General features: G+C 49.8%; 1 protein-coding gene across 3 annotated transcripts in view; it reads right to left on the bottom strand.

Moving 5' to 3' along the window:
- The window catches only part of LOC123757289 (probable deoxyhypusine synthase), a 304,623-nt gene that overhangs the window by 162,103 nt on the left and 120,140 nt on the right, over nucleotides 1-22,380 (bottom strand). For all 3 annotated transcript variants that reach the window (XM_069323865.1, XM_045740842.2, XM_045740844.2), the window contains exon 5: nucleotides 1,505-1,745. In XM_069323865.1, the coding sequence (XP_069179966.1) occupies nucleotides 1,505-1,745 (241 nt within the window). The remainder of the gene's footprint in view (nucleotides 1-1,504; nucleotides 1,746-22,380) is intronic.

Genomic DNA, 22,380 nt, shown 5'->3' with positions numbered 1-22,380 from the left:
AATGTCGGTACACTCGCGTAAAAAAAAAAGAAGATGCGAAGAGCAGAAGAGTAAGTCGAACCAATGAGGTACCTCACTGGCCTGACCTGCTGAAAGAGGCAAAGTCGCGGAAAAACTCCAGGGTTCAGACACCGTGAGAGTAGCATCTAAAACCAAGGCTGGGCCAGCCACCATGGGGCCAGGAGGACCACTCTACCCCGATAAGATCTGGCCGTGCCAGAACCTGAGGCAACAACTGGATTATGGGGTGAAGGTACAGGAGCCCCCACCTCGACTAGTCCTACCGGAAAGCGTCCCCCTTGCAGTCGGGAACCTGTGCCACATATATGAGAAGGCGCCTCTTCAAGTTGGCATGAAAAAAACTTCCGGGTGCCTGAACCTCCGACAAAGTCAAAGGAACGAGGCGTCATTAGACCTTCCACTCCGTGGAAAGACGAATGAAGCAAGACAAGCCGTCTGCCAGGACATTGGACACCTAATGAACAAAATACCTGAATGTGAATGGCGCGGAGAGCTAAACCCCGAGAAATCAACAGAAGAGCCACTCAAAGCAACCAGCCCCAAAGAGCCACAGACTGCAGAGATCCTCTGCGGTTGAGACAATGAACCACAGGAGGCAGTTCGAATGGAGCTGAAACACCGAGTCCCAAGGCAACCGAATCCACTGCAGTGCCTGCCACAAAGCAGCAAACTCCTGCACTGTGCTGTGAGCCCAACGCCCCTGGCTGGCCTCGTGAGCGCTGGTCACAAAACCATAGCCAAGAGATGAGGAGTACGTGAACACATCGAGTGAGAGAAGGGGGAAGGCGTCAAGTCACCGAACCCCGAAAAACCCAAAGAGGAAGCGTGAGACGCAGCAACCGACACAAGAACCCCCCCCCCCACCCCCGAGGTCAAACCCAACCATCACAAGAGGGGCAAAAGAGGCTGCTTATTTCTGTAACATTCTAACAATGTTAGTTGCTCATTTTCTCTTGGATGGTGTCTGTAGTCACTGGGGTTGCCAGGCTCTTGGCTGCCTTTCCAGCTGCTTAGTTCATCCTTCCCCAAGCCCTGGGTTTCCAGCCTAATCACCCCCCATGGATCAGCCCCTGTGTTCCTTCTCTTATTGATCAGGTTTATATTTCAAAAACTATTCTCTCGTAGGCACTGTTGGAAGCATGCAACGAGGAGCTTAAACCCAGCCCAGAAATCAAGCATTGAATACACTAAACTCATACCCAAGATGCATTTCATACTACGACAAACTACAAAATTTGTTTATATGTGAATGCATTTTTAGTTTTTCCCTATAACAGTCAGGAGAGGCAACACAGCATTGTGGAAACATTTAATATATTTCTAAGCTAATACTTCTCAGCCCAACCCTTTTAGCTACAACGTGTTGGAGTGTAGGTATAGGTAGCTGTGTTATATATCTTACAGAAGAACTGTGCATAAGTAATGTAATGTGTAAATGTGAGAGTTGTATTGCTGACTAAGTTCAGCAATCCTTTGAACACACCTTGCTCTTTTGTTCCTCTAGCATAGTCTCAAGTATTGGCATAACCCAATCCTCAAACTTGCAGTAGTTGTCGTTTGGCACAATGAGGTTGCCTATTCTGTTGAGACCCTTGACACGTAGATCTTTTCCCTTCATATACCAGTCGCCAAGGTAGGTCGGGGCAAGGCATTTGATGATATCTTCTTCCACGCCTCCTGCAGTTGTTACCAAACAATCCACCAGTTTATGCTCCACCAAAAACCTGGAAGGGAGAGAAATTAAGTCAACCTGTCTATGTCTAATAATAATTATCATTCCTATTCAGTGGCAAGGTTTAACCCTTGTATGGCACCTGGCTATTTAGCATGTGTCACTCACAGGCACATACAATAAAAAAAATATTTTTTCTTCTAAACCTGTTAATGTGTGTTCACTGATCATCACCGAAGCGACCAACCCCAAAGAGACATGGACCGCATCGAACCCCTGCGGTTCAGGCAATGAACCACCGGAGAGCAGTCTGAATGGAGCCGAATCGTCGATCCGCGGGACACCCGAATCCTCCCCAGAGCAAACCACACTGCTGCGAACTCCCGCACCATGCTGTGAGCTCGACGGAAGGACGGATCCCAACGCCCCTGGCCGGCCTGGTGAGCACTGGTCACAAAACCCCAGCCGAGAGACGACGCATCCGTGTACACATCGAGCGAGGGCTTCAGTAGGCGCCAAGGCACTGAACCCCGAAAAACCCGAAGAGGAAGCCGGTGATGCAGCAACCGACTCAAGGCCCCTGGGGGTCGAACTTTGTGATCGCGAGAAAGGCGGAAGGGGGAACCCCGAAGGAACCAGAACAGCCGTCGAAGCCAAATCCGACCCGGCAGGTTGACCACCATCGCGAAGTTCAAGCTCCCTCACAGCCACTCGAGCAACCGCCGGGTGACCCGAGGGCCCTCCAGAAACAGACGAAGGCGGGACCGCAGCCGCAGGAGAGACTCCGGAGGGAGAGACAAGGAGGCGGTTCGAAAGTCCCAAACGAGACCCAGCCAAGTCCGAACCTGAGAGGGAACCAGATGGGACTTCCTCCAGTTCACCAAGAACCCGAACTCGGCGAGCTGGGAAAGAACCAAATCCCTGGCTAGCAAGCAAGCTGACTGGCTGGGAGCCCAAACCAGCCAGTCGTCGAGGTAGGCCAACACCCGAACACCTAGGAGACGCAAACGAGCCACCACAACCCGTGTAAGGCGTGTGAACACGCGAGGTGCCAGGTTCAACCCGAACGGGAGACAATGAAAGCGGTAACTCAGACGCCCCACAACAAAACCGAGCCAGACCCTGAACCGTGGATGAATCGGGACATGCCAATAAGCGTCCCGGAGGTCCAGGGACACCATCCAAGCTCCCGGCTCCAAGAGGAGCCGAACCTGAGACAGCGTAGTCATCCGAAAGGAGGGGCAATGAACCCAGAGGTTCAGACGGGACAAGTCCAGAATGAACCGCAGGTCCGCGCAGTCCTGTTTCAGAACCGGAAACAGACGGGAAACCCATCTGAGGGACGACGTCGTTTCGACGACGCCCAAGCGTACCCACTCCAAGACGACTCGACAGAGCGCAGGGGAAGAAACCTGCCCTGCCAGCCCCGACCACCCAAAGGGGGGAGGGGCCACCCAACGCCACCGCAGGCCGCGAGACACGACCCGAAAGGCCCACGAATCGTGGGACCAGGCGAGGGCAAACAGTGCAAGCCGCCCCCCCCCATCGCCCCGTCAAGGGGGCAAACCGCAAAAGGGCCGGCGACCCTTACGAGACCCAGAACCCCGCACAGCGCGAACACCGCGCCGACCAGACGAGGGAGGGTCCGTAGGAGCCAAACCCAAACCTGACACCAGAGGCCTACCACGACGAGAGGAACCCCGAGCCCTGGCACGACCTTTCCGGGAAGACCCACCCCGGGACCCCCGGAAAACCAACAAGTCTGACATCGGACGACAAGCCGCCGACGCAGCCTGAATAAACTGCGTCACGGCCGACTCCTCAAACAGAAGAGGACAAAAAGGTGAAGAACGCCTAAGAGCCAGAGCCCAAGCAGATTCCACGGAGGATCCCAGCACCGCCTGCCGACACGCGAGACAAGAAGCATAAAACAGGGAAACCGCATCCCGCAAAATCGGCGTGAACAGCTTCAACAAGGCAGCCGACGAACGCGCAGCCGAGGACAAGGTGCTGGACCCCGGGACGGACCCAAGCATCCTCACATCCTCCACGAGCCAATCTGAAGACAGCTCCAGGAGGGAAAAGAACCGCAAGGCCGAAGCCAAAAGGCCCCGGGCGTGCAAGTCCTCCGCAACGAGCGCCGCTGAAAGGGAGGGAACCTGCACATGGAGCTGAATAACGCCCACATCGCGGGGAAGGGCAGGGGGAAACAAGCACTCATTCAGGTACTCAAGCACGCCCCCCAGGAAAACCTGAAGCCCCGTGGAAGCTTCCCGCCACTCCAGCGTGCGGGAACGACAGAAGGAATGCCAGGAATCCAGACCAAACAAGGGGCAGTCTGCTAGCCAGGACGACTCCGGAACCTCATAACGGAGCCAGAAAGGGAACGAAGTCCCAAACCTGAATGCGGACGGATCCATTTCTGAGGCATAATCCGGGTCACGCAGGAGGTAAGCTGCAAAGGCCGCTCGCACCACACCAGGTTGGATGCGATAAGCCGAAAAACTCCGGAAGGACGGAACCGACGTACCCGGGGGAACACGGAACCGAACCCGGGGAGGGGCCGACACCAAATCCAACTCGTACGCAGAGGGGGGAAAAGAAAACCCCACTCCTTGTAACAATAAGCCCCGCTCAGAGGGAAGAAAAACCCAGGCGGGGTCCAGCGGGGCCCAAGGCCCCCAAGTCAGCCCCTCCCCAGCCTCGAGGTCCTTCACCACAGGACCCGAGGCCGAGTCCTCTCCACAAGCCCCGACCCCACAAGACAAGGAGGGAGCAGCCGGAAAAGCTGGAGGAAGGGGGGCCCACTGGTCAGACCCAGAAGCTTCGGCCGGGAGACAAGACTCGAATGCCTCTGCCACCCCCCCGGAAGGGGCACCCCCCGAAGCTGCCTGAGTCTCGAGATCAAGTAACCCCTGCTCCGACCCCGAAACCCTCAGACGCTTCGGGGCCGGAAGCAGGGGAAAACGCGGCCTCTGGATTTCTAATCCAGAGGCCGCGGGTTCGAATCCCGCTGGGGATGCCAATTATGTTACGGCCCTCTCGGGACGCAACGGGGTTCTTACTCTGATGTCGTTAGAGGAAGATATATATATCCGACCCCAAGCCAGTAGAGGCTTTCAAGGGATGCGATCCGTGACGCAAGTAACTTAAAGGGAGTATGGAAAGAAAGTTAAGAACTTAATATAATATAATGTTCACCATCACCATTTAATATATATAATAAAAGAGTACACAAGGGAGAGGGGTATTAACACTTTACAAAGGGATCGTGCACAATCTAGTCTTCTGCTGAAGACTCTTGATCAAGAAGCTAGGTGCTGAGTCCGCGGTGCTTTCTTCGTGGCCTCAAGACGTGTCTTCTGAGAATGCCGAGCCTACCCTGGCCACAGGTCAGCCAAAACACAGGTCCACTGGGGGCACCGTCGTGGAGGCCGTCAACCACACGTCCAGCAGGTCTGCTGGCAGGTACTGAGCCACCAAGGCTGGTACGGCCACTCCACGAACGATATAAGAGGTACGCCCTAGACAGGAGGCTCATGTGATATCACCAATCACCCTCCTGTCCTCAATACCCCAGTGGATTATCGTCTCCAACCGTCGGTCCCGGGTAAATCCTTTCACTGCCACTCCACTGGCAGGCTTAACACACCACAGTGTTCTTCCGGGGGGACGACGTCACAACAGCTGCAGCAAACTTCACAGTATGGAGACTGGCTGCCTCGGGTAGACTCACTCCACCTTCAACACAGTGGTCCCAGGTCGGCTCTGTAAGCAGACACGTCATCAATAACAGGGACACTAAAACACCACACTTACAGCCTCAGACACAAACACCTGACGTATCCAGTCCATAGATGGCGCTGTCGTCGGAGCACCACCTCACCAGAGGTCAGGAGCGGCAGTGTTGAGTGCTGAACCAGACTGGAAACTGGTCCTCGAGGCCAGTACACGCTGTCCTCACTAGGTGTCGTCGTTCGTTTGGCGGGGGTTTCGGGAGCTGACCCACAGATGGCGTGTTTGTCACTGCTCCAGGCTCGGACGCTGGATCCGGGTTCGTAACAGGGGGGACCAGAACGAACAGAAGGGGAAGGACAAGGAGGTGCGGACTGAACCAGGATCGAAGCGACCCCCACCCCCAAGTCCGGGTCTCGAAAAGCAAAGCGGGGCAGCCCCAGGGCATACGGGTGAGCAACCAACCGAGCAAGTTGCAACAGACGAAACCTAGACTGCAACGCACGCGCCGCCTGTACCCGAATAGAATCATCAGAGGATTGGGTAAATTGAGTCACAAGCAAGCAGCAACACTCACAGGACTCAGGGTCGAAAGTATCACCGACCCAACAGGCAGCGTGGCAGAGGCAAAAACAATGAGGGTCACCCCGAGACAAGGGGACCGAGCAACCCTCAAACTCGCACACAGCGAGTGGGGACTCCGGGGTCCCATCCATCGGACCCACGCGCCCCCTAGGGGATTCCCAGGGTCCTGAGCGTTTACTTTAGGACTCGTGCTCAGGTAGTCCCAGGCAGGGTGCTGCAAACCGGCGCCCAAAACTACCAAGCAAACTTCTAAAGCTGAACCCCAGGGACGTGTACACTCACGGGGACCTAACAGGGGGCGCCACCGAGGAGAACAGTGGAAGGGCAAAAACAAACTGAATAAAATGACAGAACCCCCCACCAGGCAAAAAGAAAAAGAAAAACAAAACCCCGCAAGAGGACAGCGAACCCCAAGGAACAGAGCCGGCCGCGATGTCGGGAAATACAAGCTGAGCAGCACCCCTGCGCCCCTACCAGTGCAAACTGCCTCTTACCTGCCGGTAACAAGGGAGAACAGAACTCCCAAGAGCCCAACAGGCGGCCGAAAAACCGAAAGGTAAAAACGGACCAGCAGACGCAGACCCTGAGGAGCCTGTGGAAGGTGGCCCCAAGCCCCAAGGGCAGTACTTACAGGGCACCTAGGGAAGGCAGCCCTAGGCGCATGCAGCCCGAGTACTGAAGATAACTCCTGGCTCTCGCACCCACAAAACCAACACCACACGCAAAGCACAGTGCTGTAGCGACACTGGAACCAGAGCACACGACCATCGCCTATAGCATCAGCCTCAAGAACTGAGGTGTGGGTAGCCGGCGTGAGGCGTCTGGGGCTCCCCCTTCCCCCTTCCCCCTCCCGGGGAGGGGGAAGCTGCGCAGACAGCGGCGCGGCGGTGTGTGATGTCACACTAGTTTGCTTATTTTCGGTTGGGGAGTTCTATCCACTAGTTTGGTTTTTGGTAGCAATTTTAACAAGAATAGGGGTTTGTTTTGAGGCGCTTACCTTTCTGGGTGCCTGTTCCGGTCGATGGCAGACATAGAATGCTTCCAACCACATGGGGGCTTCTATAGGCCATTCCTCCCCTTGCCTCTCTGAGGGGGCCCGGTTCTGGCCGTGGTCCCCGGTAGGCCTAAGAACTCCATACACATGACTGATGCCAAAGTCTGACATTAGCATATCAGTCTGGGATAGCTCCGGGGAGCCGACGGGGCTCCCCCCAGAAAAAATCGTATGTGGCATATATTGCCCGCTACAGGGTGGGGAAGTCTGGCAAAAAACAGGCACTGACTCAGCGTGCGTCCCAGATGATCTGTTGCTCGCCAGCTGTCAGGCCGGAGTTGCCACAAAGAGATAATTACCTAATTATTTCAATGTCTCTGATTGATTTTTCGTAGTTTTTTGCTGTAATATTATTCAATAGTGTGTAGTGTGATATATTTATATAATAAAATGAGTGAATCATCGCTGTACTCAAAAATATGGTGTGCATATTGTTGATTCAATTATGTTCATCAAGCAGTGAACAAATACTTTGTCAGTTGTTACACTATATACACAGGTTATATATAAGTATCTGCATGTTTTGTTCACCATAACGAACCACTAAGTTGCTATTATGAGTCAAAAAGTAACGAGGAGTGACCGCCACACACCAGCCAGCCACTCGCTGCCACTCACTCCCTCAACACCTCACTCGCCCATATTCTCCTCCTACCATACTGTTTTTGCTTTTATTCACTATATACAGACTTTACTTCTTCCTTTGACTCCTTCTGAAGATGTATTAATATACGAAAGTACTTAAGGAAATTCCTGTTTCAATTTTCCTCCATGATCTGACACTCTCACATTTTTAATCACGTGTTTATTTTCGTGATATACACACATACAGACTTTATATATAAGTATCTACATTCGTGTTCACCATAACGAACCACTAAGTTGGCATTCTGAGTGGCAATGGCAGCCCGCCACTGGCTGCTACTTCCTCCCTCCCTCAAGTCACCTGACTCACTCACATTCTCCTCCCACAATACTGTTTTTGCTTTTATTCACTATATACAGATGTTATATATAAGTATCTACATTCGTGTTCACCATAACGAACCACTAAGTTGGCATGCTGAGTGGCAGTGGCAGCCTGCCACTGGCTGCCACTCACTCCCTCCCTCCCTCACCTCACCTGACTTGCCACCATTTTCCTCCCACCATATTGTTTTTGCTTTTATATATAATGACATTATATATAAGTATCTACATTTATCTTCACCATAGCGAACCACTAAGCTGGTATGGTGAGTGCAATCAATAAAAGGTGGACACACTCAGTCAGAAGACAACGCCACCACCCTCTCTCCCACAGCATTACTCCTCCCTCCATGGAGCACAGCGCTAAATAGCACCACAATCCTCCTATTATCAGAACCCTGGTTAGTTTTATCACAGTCAGGGGTTTTCTGTAATAATATTATCGCTAAAAAATAGCAAGAACATGTATATTATGACATTTTTCGGCAATGCTGTGGTCACAAGCTGAACAGCAGTGCTATGAGCTCCTCCTGTGCGTGTCAGGCTTGGTCGCTCACTCGATACTGAGGCCCCTCACACCTGGGAATTTGGCCTATGATTTTTTTTTTAAATGGCGTCTGTTTACAAGAGCCCTGATGAAGGTGTGGTAAACCCCGTGTATCCGCGGGCCGTTTAAATCTTGCGCGGTACTCCAAAGCATCTTATGATGACGAGCGCAATTTACTGGAAGTCACTCAAAGCATCATATGATGTCTTGCGCAACTAAAAGGTTAAAGAATATCTCTAAACAGTTACCACTTTGCCACCCTGATGATGCTCTTGGCGTCACAAAAAAAAAAAAAAAAAAAAAAAACGCAGCATACGTGATGAGACTCGGCGTCTTGCATACATTTTTGCCTAGTTTTATTATTAAGTATAAACATTGTAACTGAAAGAGTTTGACATTGGGACATTGGATTGTGTGCTAACCAGCAATGCTCGGCCTACCTTCCAGTGCGATGCGGGTGTCCTACCGGGTGCACAAAAGTGTTAAAATGTACTGTATTCACTCGATTTAACAGCCTCTTATTTACCGATTTGCTGGTTCTAACGACCGGTTTGGGAGACCGGTATCTGGAGCCTCATATACCGGTCTGGCGGTCGATAGAACGTAGGTCGGTATTGGGTTTGTTTTGGCAACAGGGGGGCCCCTCACATGGCAAGCAGGCCGCCGACGTCTGTCGTGACGCTGAACCCCGGTTCATTCTGAACACAGCGAGTACACAACACATAACACCTTGCCTCAGCAACCGTTACTACCACTGTGTACTCCTACACACACCAGACCCTTGAGGCGTACCACTAGGTTTGTACTGGAACACAATGAATGAACATATGGAAGGTATTTAAAGGCCGTCGTGTTTTGTCATTTAATTACAAAGAATAGACTCTGACAAATATTAATATATTAACATACTCTATTAGGTCAATACACTTCCAATACCCATAGACCACTTGACCTCCGCGATCACCACACACACTCGTAACCTCCGCCTAAGTCCCTAATACGGAATGATTACTACAACGCTCCACACCCGGTTAGTCTTACATTCAATACTCACATACTGCAGACTTAACTTGGTCACTAAGATCACATCAGGTTCTCGCATAGCTGTCTGCTACACTTCGCTGCTGCCGCAAACGGGGATCCAGAGGACTTGCCAGTTCACTCCCACAACAAGACTGACTCCAGTCAGCCATGGCCTCAAACATTTCACCCCGCCTCTCAAGGAAGGTATAATCCGATTAACCTTATCCCTAGAGCGGTAACCTTGATCCTAGAAGCCTGACGAAGAATAATTCCTCTTTCCAGGAATTATTAATTTGGCTAAACAGCTTCGGTCTTAATCCATTGACCTTTCTTAGATATGTGATCCATAGTCTGTCTACTTACATGTACTTCCAATCATCATTCGTTAAGTGTTGTAGTAAAGATCCTCTAGCTAATAATTCCTACTAACTTGTGGATTACAACACGTCTATCGTCCCCTCTCTCTCACCCTCACTGCACCTTTCCCCCATACCCCTCATTTCCTGCCTCCCCCCCCCTTCCCCAAGAGACCCTTCTGGGAGGTGGCTCAGTAGATTGCCAGCTAGTGAGCCTGGAGAATCTCCATCTAATACAATAAAGCATTCACAAAACAAATATTATAACTTTTTATTATCCTAATAATATTACTAAACAAAATCTATAACCAAAAATATATATGATGATGTACATCCAGAATTTAAGAAACAAATCTGGCTAATTGGGGTAGAGTGTGTTAGGCTTATGAGAGTGGGCCCGTCCCTCCCACCACTGACACCCTCTCCCCCACCACCCTACATCCCATACACACACTGCTTCACTGGTCACATAGTTCAACTCAACACCCATCCCTCCATCCATCCACACCTCTATCCATCCATCAATCCATCCATCCTTCTATCCCTCCCTCCCTCCCTCCCTCCATCCATCCATCCATCCATCCATCCGTCCATCCATCTCTCCCTCCCTCCCTCCATCCATCCATCTCTATCCTCTCCCTCCCACCCTGCCAACCTCCCAGCCTCTCCCTCCCTGCATACCTCCCAGCCTCTCCCTCTCTGCCCGCTTGCCCACTCTGCCTGCCCATCCACCCACCAGGCAGCCATCCCTGATACAATGAGTTCATTTGGAGCCAACATGGTACACGGTTGTTCCTTGACTGCTCAGATATGTCCAACAAAGTCACAGAATGAACACTCAAGCCTCATGACAAATCAAAACAATGTGCCATGAATCTGTGATGTCACAGGGTAAAAGGCACTAGAGTGGTGGACCAAGTGGCTGTCTGTACAAAATATATCTTACCTGAATATTACTTGAAATATTACCGACACTTAACAACTTCGAAAATACCGGAGCCCCGCATTTAACGACCTGGGTACAGCCCCATATAGGCCATTAAATTGAGTGGATACTAAGGCTGCACTTGGTGTCTGTTCTTTCGGCAAGCATCCCAAGTGGTATACTTGGGTGTCCTGCTTGGTTAGTTAAATTAAAACCCTGCTAACTCCCCTGTAGGTCTATGGTGTGGTGCGTTATGAATCAACCCATTGAGCCTGCACTCGTCATATGCATGTTCGAAGAGCTCGTGTCATCCATGCTTTCTGCCTTGCTTTTGACAGTCATCCTCTCTGTTTCCGCCATGCTTTCTGTTGAACCAGTGACACCTTTCTGACCCTGAGACCTGTAAGATATGATCAAAAGATGATACCATGATAGGAAGACTATGCCGCACCCCTGAGGCCTGTAATATATACATGCTTTGGTTCTCCATATTATCTGAGTCAGTCTCACAACAGGAGATTTAGCCAAGACACGACGCATCCGTGCCAACATCGAGTGAGGGCTCACGTAGGTGCCAAGGCACCGAACCCCGAAAAACCCGAAGAGGAAGCCAGCGATGCAGCAACCGACACAAGGCCCCCAATGGCCAAACCCAGCGGTTGTAAGAGAGGTGGAAGGGACATCCCCGAAGGAACCTGAACAGCCGGCGAAGCCACACCCGACCCGGCAGATAGACCATCATGGAAAGGTTCAGGCTCCTGCACAAACCCTTGAGCAACTGCCGCGTTACCCGGGAGCCCCTCACAGACAGACAGAGGCTGGAATGCAGACGAAGCAGAGCCACCGGAGGAAGAGACAAGGGAGTAGCCTGAGTTTCCCACACAAGATCCAGCCAAGACAGAACCTGAGAGGGAACCAGATGGGACTTCCACCAGTCACCAAGAACCTGAAGTTGGCGAGCCGGGAAAGAACCAAATCCCTGGCGAGCAGACACGCTCACAGGTGTCCATATCTTAAGAAGCACATCAAGCAAACTGGAAAAGGTGCAAAGACATGCTACTAAGTGGCTCCCAGAACTGAAGGGCAAGAGCTACAAGGAGAGGTTAGAGGCATTAAATATGCCAAAACTAGAAGACAGAAGAAAAAGAGGTGATATGATCACTACATACAAAATAGTAACAGGAATTGATAAAATCGATAGGGAAGATTTCCTGAGACCTGGAACTTAAGAACAAGAGGTCATAGATTTAAACTAGCTAAACACAGATGCCGAAGAAATATAAGAAAATTCACTTTTGCAAACAGTGGTAGACGGTTGGAACAAGTTAGGTGAGAAGGTGGTGGAGGCCAAGACCGTCAGTAATTTCAAAGCGTTATATGACAAAGACTGCTTGGAAGACGGGACACCACGAGCGTAGCTCTCATCCTGTAACTACACTTAGGTAATTACACTTAGGTAATTACAGTCTGGGAACCCAAACCAGCCAGTCGTCGAGGTAAGCCAGAACCCAAACGCATAACAGACGCAGGCGGGCCACCACGACCCGAGTAAATCGAGTGAACACACAAGACGCCAGATTCAAGCAGAATGGAAGGCAACGAAAGCAGTAACCTTGACGTCCCACCACATAACCGAGCCAGTCCCTGAACCACGGATGAATTGGAACGTGCGAATATGCACCCTGGAGGTCCAGGGACACCATCCAAGCGCCCGGCTCCAAGAGAAGACGGACCTGGGACAAAGTAGTCATCCGAAAGGAGGGGCAATAAACCCAAGAGTTCAGACGAGACAAGTCCAGAATGAACCGGAGGTCCACGCGGTCCCTTTTCGGTACCAGAATCAGGCAGAAGATCCACCTGAGGGACGAGGACATTTCAACCACGCCCAAGCCAATTCATTCCAAGACGACTTGACAGAGCGCAGGAGAAGAGGCCTGCCCCAAGCCCCCCGAAGGAGGAGGAGCCACCCAACGCCACCGCAGGCCGCGGTGAGAGAAAAAAGAGATGAGAAAAAAAAACCCGAGCCCTGGCTCGACCCCGCCGGGACGGCCTCCCACGAGCCCCTGGAGGACTGACAATTCCAACATAGGACGGTAACTAGCCGAAGCCGCCTACAGATACTGCATCACCACAGACTCTGCAAACAGTAACAGACAAAAGGATGAAGACAATCTAAGAGCCAGGGCCCAAGCGGATTCCAAGGAAGAAGCGAGCACTGTCTGCCAACACGTAAGTTGAGTAGCAAAAAACCGTGAAATCACATCACACAGGAGTGGCACGAACAGCTTCAACAGCGCAGACGATGCACGCGCCACCGAAGGCAACGCACCATACCGAGAGGCAGCCCCAAGCTCCTCCACATTCACTGCAAGCTAGTCCGAAGACAGCTCAAGGAGGGAGAAGAACCACAGGGCCAAAGCCAGCAGGCCCCCGGGTACGCAAGTCCACTGCAACTAATGCAGCTAAAAGGGAAGGAACCTGCAAGTGAAGCTGCATCACACTAACATCCCGAGGAAGGGCAGGGATGAACAAGCACTCACTGAGATGCTCAAATGCGCCCCCCAGGAAAACCTGCAACGCCGTCTGAGTCTCCCGCCACTCAAGCGTTCGGGACTGACAGAATGTATACCACGCTTCCAAAGAGAAGAAAGGGCAGTCTGCTAACCAGGTTGACTCTGGAACTTCGTAACGAACCCAGAAAGGACACGAAGATCCATGCACGAAGGAACGCAGATCCATCATGAAATCAAAATCCGGGTCATATAGGAGGTAAGTCGCAAGGGCATCCCGCACCCACTGGGACTGGACTCGGGAAGCCAGAAACCTCTGGAAAGACGAAACCGAAGAACTGTCTGGGGGTCACTGAACTGAACCCAGGGAGGGGTAGAGGCCAAATCCAACTCATACAAATGGGGAGCAAAAGAGAACCCCAAACCCTGTAACACCAAGTGACAGGGTGTGACCCCCGATACAACTATGCCCAAGGCCCCCGGTCCAACGGGACCGAAGGCTTCCGGTCCAACGGGGCCGAAGGCCTCCGGTCCAACGGGGCCGAAGGCCTCCGGTCCAACGGGGCCGAAGGCCTCCGGTCCAACGGGGCCCAAGGCCTCCGGTCCAACAGGGACCCAAGGCCCCAAGACAACCCCTTCCCCGCCCCAGGAACCTCACCCTGAGGATCTGGTTCACTTGCTCAACCTCCCTTACTGTCTTTCTCCCTCCTTCACTGGCTCAACCTCCCTTACTGTCTCTTGCCTCCTTCACTGGCTCAACCTCACTTACTGTCTCTGCCTCCTTCACTGGCTCAACCTCACTTACTGTCTCTTGCCTCCTTCACTGGCTCAACCTCACTTACTGTCTCTTGCCTCCTTCACTGGCTCAACCTCACTTACTGTCTCTTGCCTCCTTCACTGGCTCAACCTCACTTACTGTCTCTTGCCTCCTTCACTGGCTCAACCTCACTTACTGTCTCTTGCCTCCTTCACTGGCTCAACCTCCCTTACTGTCTCTTGCCTCCTTCACTGGCTCAACCTCACTTACTGTCTCTGCCTCCTTCACTGGCTCAACCTCCCTTACTGTCACTTGCCTCCTTCACTGGCTCAACCTCACTTACTGTCTCTTGCCTCCTTCACTGGCTCAACCTCACTTACTGTCTCTGCCTCCTTCACTGGCTCAACCTCCCTTACTGTCACTTGCCTCCTTCACTGGCTCAACCTCACTTACTGTCTCTTGCCTCCTTCACTGGCTCAACCTCCCTTACTGTCTCTTGCCTCCTTCACTGGCTCAACCTCACTTACTGTCTCTGCCTCCTTCACTGGCTCAACCTCCCTTACTGTCACTTGCCTCCTTCACTGGCTCAACCTCACTTACTGTCTCTTGCCTCCTTCACTGGCTCAACCTCACTTACTGTCTCTTGCCTCCTTCACTGGCTCAACCTCACTTACTGTCTCTTGCCTCCTTCACTGGCTCAACCTCCCTTACTGTCTCTCTCCCTCCCTCACTGGCTCAATCTCCCTTACTGTCTCTCTCCATCCCTCACTGGCTCAACCTCCCTTACTTTCTCTCTCCCTCCCTCCCTCTCTGGCTCAACCTTCCTTACTGTCTCTCTCCCTCCCTCACTGATTCAACCTCCCTTACTGTCTTTGCTTCCTTCACTGGCTCAACCTCCCTTACTGTCTCTTGCCTCCTTCACTGGCTCAACCTTCCTTACTGTCTCTCTCTCCCTCACTGGCTCAATCTCCCTTACTGTTTCTCTCCCTCCCTTGTTGGCTCAACCTCCCTTACTGTCTCTCTCCCTCCCTCCCTCCCTCCCTGGCTCAACCTTCCTTACTGTCTCTCTCCCTCCCTCACTGGCTCAACCTCCCTTACTGTCTCTCTCCCTCCCTCACTGATTCAACCTCCCTTACTGTCTCTCTCCCTCCCTCCCTGGCTCAACCTTCCTTACTGTCTCTCTCCCTCCCTCACTGATTCAACCTCCCTTACTGTCTTTGCCTCCTTCACTGGCTCAACCTCCCTTACTGTCTCTCTCCCTCCCTCACTGGTTCAACCTCCCTTTCTGTCACTCTCCCTCTTTCACTGGCTCAACCTCCCTTACTGTCTCTCTCCCTCCCTCTCTGGCTCAACCTTCCTTACTGTCTCTCTCCCTCCCTCCCTCTCTGGCTCAACCTTCCTTACTGTCTCTCTCTCCCTCACTGGCTCAACCTCCCTTACTGTCTCTTCCTCCCTCACTGGTTCAACCTCCCTTACTGTCTCTCTCCCTCCTTCACTGGCTCTCAACCTCCCTTACTGTCTCTCTCCCTCCTTCACTGGCTCTCAACCTCCCTTACTGTCTCTCTCCCTCCCTCACTGGCTCAACCTCTCTTACTGTCTCTCTCTCCCTCACTGGCTCAACCTCCCTTACTGTCTCTTCCTCCCTCACTGGCTAAACCTCCCTTACTGTCTCTCACTGGCTCAACCTCCCTTACTTTCTCTCTCTCCCTCACTGGCTCATCCTCCCTTACTGTCTCTCTCTCCCTCACTGGCTCAACCTCCCTTACTGTCTCTCTCCTTCACTGGTTCAACCTCCCTTACTGTCTCTCTCCCTCCTTCACTGGCTCTCAACCTCTCTTACTGCCTACATTCAAGCTTGGAAGACATTTCCTTTTCACAGAATTTTTAAGACAATTGGGGTTTAGAAAACAACAGCTAACTTGGCATTGTGTGGCCGGGTAGCAGTGTGTCGCTCCTGGAGTCATTGGTTGGGGGGGGGGGCATCCTGGATCCCTACCTTCCTCTTACAGCCTATGTAATACATTAAGTCTTAATACAGTACTGTACAAAATGCATAAAACTTTAAAACAATATTTTACTAATTATAACAACAATAATATTTTAAACAAGACAATTTGTAAGTCTATTTAGATTAAATTTTGAGTAGGCCTATAATACAAGCACAGGTTGTGTCAACGTTAGGCCTTGGTGAGGTGACTGGCACCATTTGTTTCCCCCTCCTCCTAGTGTAAAAACTTGTGGTTCGCATGCGAAGGATAATTTTGAACAATTTTTACTGTTTGAACTCTTCTAAGCTCTCAAGATGTTTCAGAGCAGCAATCATGGTGTTCAAGGTTCAAAATGAAAGAGAAAATATTTGTCAATTTATCAGAAAATTCATTTGATAGAGAAAGCAGAGCGTGGATACTTTATCACCCGTCTCGCCCAAGAATTCAACATCGGTAAAGCTACAGTTTTTTAAATAAAAAAGCAGAAGGATAATATTAGGAAATTCATTGCTCAAAGTCAAACTCATGCAATAGGCAACAGGAAAACATTGAAGCATGCTAAGTATACGGATTTGGACTCTTCTGTATTCAAATGGTTTACACAGCATCGTGCGAAAGGAATTCCTGTTTCAGTTGATTCTATTAGAAATGCAGCTGTAAGACTTGCTGAAAAGTTAAACATGGACAATTTCATGGCTAGCACTGGGTTGGTATGTCTATTTAAAGACAGGCATGGCTTCATTAACAATTTGACCTGCCCGAAACGCTGCGCATACTAGTGGCTTTACAAGAATGTAATTACTATGCTATGTATCCTCACAATCCCAATGTACCTTCTTGTATATATATAAATAAATTAATTAATTAATTAATTAAATTTATGGCAAAGCATTAAGTGCAGATGTTGGAAGTGTTAATGCATTTAAGCATAAACTTTCTCAGCACATGATATCTAATAATCTAAGCTGGTTTCAAGTGTACAATGCAGATGAAACAGGCTTTAACTGGAAATGCCTTCAAAGAAACACTTTGGCCGCTAGGCTTGAGGAGAGTATTCTTGGTCACCAGGGAAGCAAGGAAAGAATTTCAGCATTATTGTGCGGTAACGCAGATGGCAGTCACCTAACAAAGTGCGCAATTGTTGGGAAATCTGCCAACCCCAGAGCATGGAAAAACCGCATGAACAGACTACCTGTCATATACTACAACACAAAAAACCAGCGTTGAATGTAATGAATCGCCATTTTCTGGGTGAGACCTGGAGGCTCCCCGGAGCGTTCTTGGCTGATATACATCTAGGTATACATCTGACCTTACTAGGGCACTCAGGGAAGGTGACCCTAAGCACATGCAGCCGAGTACCTGAGAATACTACTCCCAGCTCACACGACCACCGTAAGAGCAGCACTGCAAACAAGTCACAGCACTGATACAAGACCGGAGCTGGAGCCACACGACCGTGCATTATCCCATCAGCCGAGGAACTGAGGCGGGGATCGCCGGCGCTGGGGTCTGGGGCTCCCCCTTCCCCTTCCCGGGGAGGGGGGAGCTGCACAGACATGAGGCGTGGCTCGTGTGACGTCATGCTTGTTAGTTCCTTTTCCTGGGGAGTTCTGTCCACTCGTTTGTCGATTTTTGTTGTTAACCAGAATAGGGGTTTGTTTTGTGGTGCTTACCTTTCTGGGTGCCTGTCCCGGTTGATGGCAGATATAGAATGCTCCAAATCACATGTGCATTTCTATGGGCCATTGCTCCCCGTGCCTCTCTGAGGGGGCCAGGTTCTGGCTCGTGGTCCCCGGTAGGCCTAGAACTCCACCCACATCGACTGATGCAAAATAGTTAGGGTATCCATATCAGCCATGGATAGCTCCGGGGAGCCGTAGGGGCTCCCCCCAGAAATACCATACGTGAATACTCGAGAAGATCGAACCAGCCCCATAACGTTCCGGTCCGATCTGCTGGAAAAGGTGGAGTAGCAGGAAAACCTCCGGGTTCAGACACCGAGCAAGCAGCGCCTGAAACCATGGCTGGGCCGGCCACCATGGGGCCAAGAGGACAACTCTCCCCTGATAAGTCTCCAAGCGAATCAGGACCTGGAGCAACAGCTGAACCAGGGGAAAGAAGTACAAGAAACCCCACCTCAACCAGTCCAGCCGAAAGGCATCGACCCCGATGGCCTCGCAGTCGGGGAAGGGCGCCACATACAGGGAAAGGCACCGCAACTACGCCAACATGAAGAGGTCTACCTCGGAGCGACCGAACGTCCGGCAAAGTCAACTGAAGGAGTCGGCGTCGACTGCCCATTCTGTGGAGAGGGGAAAGAAATGGGACAGGCCATCGGCCAAGACATCGAATACTTCCCGCACATGAACTGCCAGGAGAGCCAAACCCCGAGAACTCAGCAGATGAGTCACCCGAAGCGACCACCGCCAAAGAGCCAAGGACCGCATCGAACCCCCCTGGTTAAGACAATGAACCGAGGAGCAGTCTGAATGGAGCCAGATCATTGATCCGCGTGTGACCCGAACCCTCTGAAGAGCAAACCACATTGCCGCAAACTTCCACACTGTGCTGTGGGCTCGACGGAAAGACGGACCCCACTGTACCTGGCCGGTCTGGGAGCACCGGTCACAAAGTCCCAGCCGAGAGACGACGCGTCCGTGAACACATCGAGCGAGAGCTCGGGTAGGCGCCAAGGCACTGAACCCCGAAAAACACGAAGAGGAAGCTGGCGACGCAGCCGGCTTAGGCCGTAGTCAAGCCGACGCAAGGCCCCCGGGGTCCGAACCCTGCGATCACGAGAGAGGCAGAAGGGATGTCCCCAAAGAAACCAGAACAGCCGACAAAGTCAACCCAACCTGGCGGGTAGACTAACATTGCAAAGTTCAGGCTCCCGCACAGACCCTCGAGCAACCGTCGGGTGACCCGGGAGCGTCCCAGAAACAGGCGCAAGCAGGACCACAGCCGCAGGAGAGACTCCAGAGGGAGAGACAAGGAAGCGGTCCTAGAGTCCCACACAAGACCCAGCCATGTCCGAACCTGAGAGGGAACCAAATGGGATTTCCTCCAGTTCACCAAGAACCCGAACCCGGCGAGCTGGAAAAGAACCAAATCCCTGGCTAGCCATAGCCCGTGCTACTTGGAACTTTTTGTTCCAGGTAGCAAATCTTTAACAACAACAACCTGGCTAGCAGTGTCGGAAAATTCAACAACATTTAATAATATTACATGCAATTGCAGATAATATTGCTGCTGTGTTGTATACACAAGTTAACCCATAGAAAATGTAGCTTGTAGTGGAATTTTCTGCCAATAGAAAATGGGATATCATTGCCACATACTATTATAAATTCACCAGCTATTTGTTGGGAATTATTCTTAAATACATTAGTCTTTGGACTTTTACCATCATAAAAACATCACATATGAATCAACTTAATTATCAATATCAAAATAGAGTAAATGTGACCCTTCTATCAATTACTGACATCTCTACAAAGTGAGGATGGAGAGGTCAGCCACTGTTGATAAGACCAGAGGTGCAGGGAGCAAATTCGGCTCCTATCATTTCTCTTGGACGAAGTGTGAAGGAGAACAGGGTAGTGGTCACACGCTGTCAACATAATAAAGGGAAGTGTTCTACTGAAACCCTTTTATCTAATCATTTTTGGCCATTAATGTTAGGTAGATATTGGGCAAACCGGTTAGAATGCGAACTCACCTCATACTAAAGGTAATTAAGTCTTGGTCCTTATCATATATAATATACAGTGTTTTCTCTGATATAGCTGTCATATATTAGGATTCTGGCATTACAGCTAGCGTCCTTTGACAGGAACAAGAAGAGGAAGCAAGCTTGGTATATCAGTTACTGGGTGATGGAAGCTGCCTCACACAAGGATAATTTGGTGTCTACATCCCAGTTATACCTGCTGGACTAAGCCTGTTGTACAATAAGATAAGGAACCTCCTCAATGTATACTAATATATGTAGTTTAATACTGTAGTTTGATAGGTTGCAAATATATAAATTCAATATAACCCCCCCCTAATGTGTATGGATCGATTTGTGAGATTACTGCAGAAATACAGTCCACTGAACATCATACAAATTGCTATCGAAAAATATAAATTAACGTAAATATAAATTCTATATAAATTCATATAAATTAAATTAATATAAATCTCACAGGTTGGTTCCCACATTATTTGGTCATCTTCGAACCGGATGACAGATTATATGGTCATCAACGAGCCAGATGATGATTATTTGGTCATCTTTGTACCGGATGAACCAGTTAACCAGTGGATTCATTAAATACACTGGTACTAGTGTGATTTAAACAATGCCAGTCAAAGACCGGCGGCGTAGCCTCCCTCGAGTGAGTTCACGAGCCCCTCAGCTCAGTTCAGCCTATTCAGCGGTTTTATAGTCATCCACAATTCTGGTGATTTATTATTCCGTGAAATGACAGCGCTTATATTGAAGCCAGCCAAATTAGTGGCTGTGTCCTCGCGAGATTGTTCACGGATTTCGTGGTGTTAATTTCACGAGAGATTATCCACGAATTTTATGGAGTTAATTTTGCGAGGTCACTAATAATATATAATACTTCTTGATAATATTAGAAGTTTCATAGAGGCTAATTAACCCTTAACATGCTCGGGGTTTAATATCCCCTCATCCCCACAGGCGCATGTCATTTTAAAAAAAAAAAAAAAATTATTTTTTCTTCCTAACCTGTTAATTTGAGTTCACTGATCACGGGAAAAATAATAAAAAAAATCGTAAGTGACATATATTGCCCGCTATAGGGCGGGGAAGTCTGGCAAATTATAGGCGCTGACTCAGCATGCGTCCCAGGCGGTCTGTTGCTCGCCAGCTGTCAGGCCGGAGTTGCCATAAAGAGATAATTACCAAATTATTTCAATGTCTCTGATTGATTTTTCATAGTTTTTTTGCTGTAATATTATTCAATAGTGTGTAGTTTGATATATTTATATAATAAAATGAGTGAATCATTGCTGTACTCAAATATATGGTGTGCATATTGTTGATTCAATTATGTTCATCAATCAGTGAACAAATACTTTGTCGGTTATTACACTATAAGCACAGGTTATATATAAGTATCTGCATGTTTTGTTCACTATAACGAACCACTAAGTAGCTATTATGAGTCAAAAAAGTAACGAGGAGTGACCGCCGTGTACCAGCCAGCCACTCCCGCCCTCCCTCCAGTCATCTGACTCACCCACATTCTCCTTCCACAATAATGTTTTTGCTATAATTCACTATATACAGACATTATATAGAAGTATCTACATGTTTGTTCACCATAACTGTACATCTAAGCTTGTATGGTGAGTAAAGGCACAGATGTAGGACCTCACACAGTCAACTGATGGCTGCCGTCCTCAAAGCCAGACGCACTAATATTTCTCCTCCAACAATACTGTGTGGTGTTATTACGCTATATATCTTATATACAGATGTTATATATAAGTATTTACATGTTTTGTTCACCATAACTGTACATCTAAGCTTGTATCAGAGTAAAGGCACAGAGACGTAGGACCTCACACAGTCAGCTGATGGCTGCCGCCCTCAAGGCCAGACGCACTAATATTTCTCCTCCAACAATACTGTGTGGTGTTATTATGCTATATACACACATTATATATAAATATCTACCCGTTTTATTCACCATACTTGTACAAATAAACTGGTATGGTGCCCAAAGACCATCGTAGTAACCAGTAAACAACACCGTCGTCTGCACGGTGGCGTCGTGCAGATGACGCCACAGCCCTCACCAAAATGGCGGCTCCAAACCTTCTCTTGCTGTTTATACCCTCTATACACACGTTATATATAAGTATCTACATTTGTGTTCACCATAGCAAACCACTAAGCTGGTATGCTGAGTGCAGTCAATAAAAGGTGGCCACAAACAGTCAGAAGACATCGCCATCACCCTCCCTCCCACAGCATTACTCCTCCCTCCATGGCGCACAGCGCTAAATATCATCACAATCCTGCTATTATCAGAACCCTGGTTAGTTTTATCACAGTCAGGGGTCTTCTGTAATAATATCATCGCTACATAATAGCATGAACAAGTATATTTTGGCATTTTTAGGCGATGCTGTGGTCACAAGCTGAACAGCAGTGCTGTTAGCCCATGCTGCGTGCGTCAAGCTTGGTTGCTCACTTAATACTGAGGCCCCTAACACC

This window comes from Procambarus clarkii, chromosome 13 (genome assembly GCF_040958095.1).
Source record: "Procambarus clarkii isolate CNS0578487 chromosome 13, FALCON_Pclarkii_2.0, whole genome shotgun sequence".
NCBI lineage: Eukaryota > Metazoa > Arthropoda > Malacostraca > Decapoda > Cambaridae > Procambarus > Procambarus clarkii.
The sequence above is the reverse complement of the archived record's forward strand: the minus strand, read 5'-3'. Positions and strand labels throughout refer to the sequence as shown.